The sequence below is a fragment of the Lolium rigidum genome, chromosome 3, assembly GCF_022539505.1.
Source record: "Lolium rigidum isolate FL_2022 chromosome 3, APGP_CSIRO_Lrig_0.1, whole genome shotgun sequence".
NCBI lineage: Eukaryota > Viridiplantae > Streptophyta > Magnoliopsida > Poales > Poaceae > Lolium > Lolium rigidum.
The window spans coordinates 86,756,383-86,759,422 of NC_061510.1; the positions used below are offsets into that span (position 1 = coordinate 86,756,383).

The window sequence follows — 3,040 nt, forward strand, 5'->3', positions numbered from 1 at the left end:
ATAGAATGACCCCTAATTTATAAGAGAAATCGGGTCCAAAAACCAACATTGCTTTGATTTAAAGAAAAATCAAAATGAAAAACCACACAAGTGAGAAGACCCGTCACAATGCAGATAGGTTCAATTCTGTTTGCAGTCAGTTCGTTGAGTAGTACTATAGCAGCTATTTTTCTCCATGAGTATTAGAGCATCCCCACTCGTTGGCACTCCCCACGCCCAAATCCGGCGAAATTTTCGTCCGGATTGGAGGAAGATTTGGCGTGGGGAGGAGTAGTTTCCCAGTCGTGTGCTCCCCAAGCGGCGTTTCTCGGGGAAAAAGAGGATGGCTCGGGAATCCGGACGAAAGAGGAGATACGTGGGCGTGGGCGGTTGGTTTAGCTTCATCCGGAGTCCCGGGAGACCCCCGGGAAACCGAGGATGGCATGGGGAGTCCGGACGAAAATAGGCTCAAATCCGGACCAAAACGAGGAACCGGGGGTCTGACTGGGCCGTTTTTCGCCGTCCGGATGAAAAAAAGTGGTCGTGGGGCTTCTCGGGGAGACTAGTGGAGATGCTCTTACAACAAGTACATGAATACAAGCCGTGGTTACCTTCTACACAGTTCTACTCCGGCCATACTCCATGACTCTATGGACTCCAAGTCTAGTACGTACGAGTAGAAATTTGGGTACGCGCCCAACTCTACGCACGTACTAGTATACGGTTCAATTCTGTTTCCAGTCGTGTGACTGACGTGTCGTAGGTGAGTCAGTACGCCGATATGGAATACAAGTGGAGCAAGCTTCCGTCGCTGCACCCTCGTTTCGTTTTGTTTGGGCGCCTATAAGTTTGACCACCCGGCCCGGCAACCGCACAAGCCACAACTTCGTTTCCGAAGCGGGAGAGACGACACCACCGTCGCCTTCTCTTCCGGTGCGCACCCTATATATTCATCAGCCACCCGCCTGCAACCCCGACTCGACTCACGCTTCCGATCCCGGCTCCCGGTCCAACTCACGCCAACGGCGACTCGTTTCGAGCTTACGGAAGAAGAATCCATGGAGCCCGCGCCGTCGGCGGTCATGGAGCGGGAGCGCCTCACGGCCGAGATGTCCTTCCGCGGCGACGCTGCCGCCCAGCAGCCGGGCCTCGAGCGGCTGCCCAGCATCATCATCAAGATCCGCCGCCGCCTGCCGGACTTCGCACGCTCCGTCAACCTCAAGTACGTCAAGCTGGGCATCCGCCACCGCGGCAGCCCCACGTCGTACCTGCCCATGCTCTGCGTCCCCGTGCTCGCCTCCGCCGCCTACTCCTTCGTGCGCCTCGACGTCATCTACCGCTCCATCGACCTGCTCACCTGCGTCGCCTGGCTCGGCACCGCCATGCTCCTCCTCACCGTCTACTACTTCAAGCGCCCGCGCCCCGTCTACCTCGTCGAGTTCGCCTGCTACAAGCCCGACGACCAGCACAAGATCTCCAAGGACGCCTTCCTGGAGATGACCGACAGCACCGGCGCCTTCAACGACGCCGCGCTGGAGTTCCAGACCAAGATCACCACCCGCTCCGCGCTCGGGGACGAGACCTACCTGCCCCCCGGCGTGCAGGCGCGCCCGCCCAGGCTCAACATGGCCGAGGCAAGGCTGGAGGCCGAGGCGGTCATGTTCGGCTGCCTCGACGCCCTCTTCGCGTCCACGGGCATCAACCCGCGCCGCGACGTGCGCATCCTCATCGTCAACTGCAGCCTCTTCAACCCGACGCCGTCGCTGGCCTCCATGATCATCCACCACTACAAGATGCGCGAGGACGTCAAGTCATTCAACCTCGGCGGCATGGGCTGCAGCGCCGGCCTCATCGCCATCGACCTCGCCAAGGACATGCTCCAGGCGCACCCCAACTCCTACGCCGTCGTCCTCAGCACCGAGAACATCACCCTCAACTGGTACTTCGGGAACGACAAGTCCATGCTCCTCTCCAACTGCATCTTCCGCATGGGCGGCGCCGCGGCGCTGCTCTCCAACCGCCGCGCCGACGCCGGTCGCGCCAAGTACCGCCTTCTCCACACCGTGCGCACGCACAAGGGTGCCACCGACGAGTGCTTCAACTGCGTCTACCAGAAAGAGGACGACGGCGGCAAGGTCGGCGTGTCGCTCGCCAGGGAGCTCATGTCCGTGGCCGGGGACGCGCTCAAGACCAACATCACCACGCTCGGCCCGCTCGTCCTGCCCCTCTCGGAGCAGCTCAAGTTCCTCAAGTCCCTGATGATGCGCCGCGTCTTCCGCGCCAAGGGCGTGCGCCCCTACATCCCCAACTTCCGCCGCGCCTTCGAGCACTTCTGCGTGCACGCCGGCGGCCGCGCCGTGTTGGAGGAGGTGCAGCGCAGCCTCAGCCTGGAGGACAAGGACATGGAGCCCAGCAGGTGCACGCTGCACCGCTTCGGCAACACCAGCAGCAGCTCGCTCTGGTACGAGCTCGCCTACGCCGAGGCCAAGGGCAGGGTCAAGCGCGGCAACCGCGTCTGGCAGATCGGCTTCGGCTCGGGCTTCAAGTGCAACAGCGCCGTCTGGCGCGCGCTCCGCGACGTGCCGGCAGTGTCGTCGCCCGCCGCCGATGCCGACGCCGCGCCGGGAGCGGAAAAGATCAGGAGCTGCAACCCCTGGGTGGACTGCGTCGCAAAGTACCCGCCCAAGGCCTACGTCTGATTCTGAAGATCGATTATGCATGCTGCGTGACTACTTCACACCAACATTACATGATTCTTTTCTCCTCGCGCTCACGGTAAACAAGACAAGTGCGGTGGGGAGATTACATACAGTACTCCATATATGTTTTCATTTCTTCTGCATTTCCCTCCCGTAGGTAACTGTAAACAGTGCTAGTTTCTGGAACTCAGATTCCATGAGCAAGCAGTGCCATTGTTTTCAGCTTTTGTACTGGCACTGGCCTTACACTGGTTGCCCATCAAGTGTGAATTACTACAAACGATAAATACAATGAAATTTCAAGCTACTTGAATTCTATTTTTTGTTTGTATCTCACATGGATTATATTTCCGATCAATGTC

The 3,040-nt window shown here is 59.1% G+C and overlaps 1 protein-coding gene across 1 annotated transcript; it reads left to right on the plus strand.

Annotated features, from left to right (window-relative positions):
• Positions 1 to 920: 920 nt before the first annotated feature.
• LOC124701899 (3-ketoacyl-CoA synthase 1-like) lies at positions 921 to 2,788 on the plus strand. Its single transcript, XM_047234000.1, has one exon. The coding sequence runs from the start codon at positions 1,038 to 1,040 to the stop codon at positions 2,676 to 2,678; it is 1,641 nt and encodes a 546-aa protein (XP_047089956.1). The 5' UTR covers positions 921 to 1,037; the 3' UTR covers positions 2,679 to 2,788.
• The last annotated feature ends 252 nt before the right edge of the window (positions 2,789 to 3,040 follow it).

Coding starts and splice junctions, on each gene's coding strand:
- LOC124701899 (XM_047234000.1), top strand. CDS start 1,038: ATGGAGCCCGCGCCGTCGGCGGTCATGGAGCGGGAGCGCCTCACGGCC.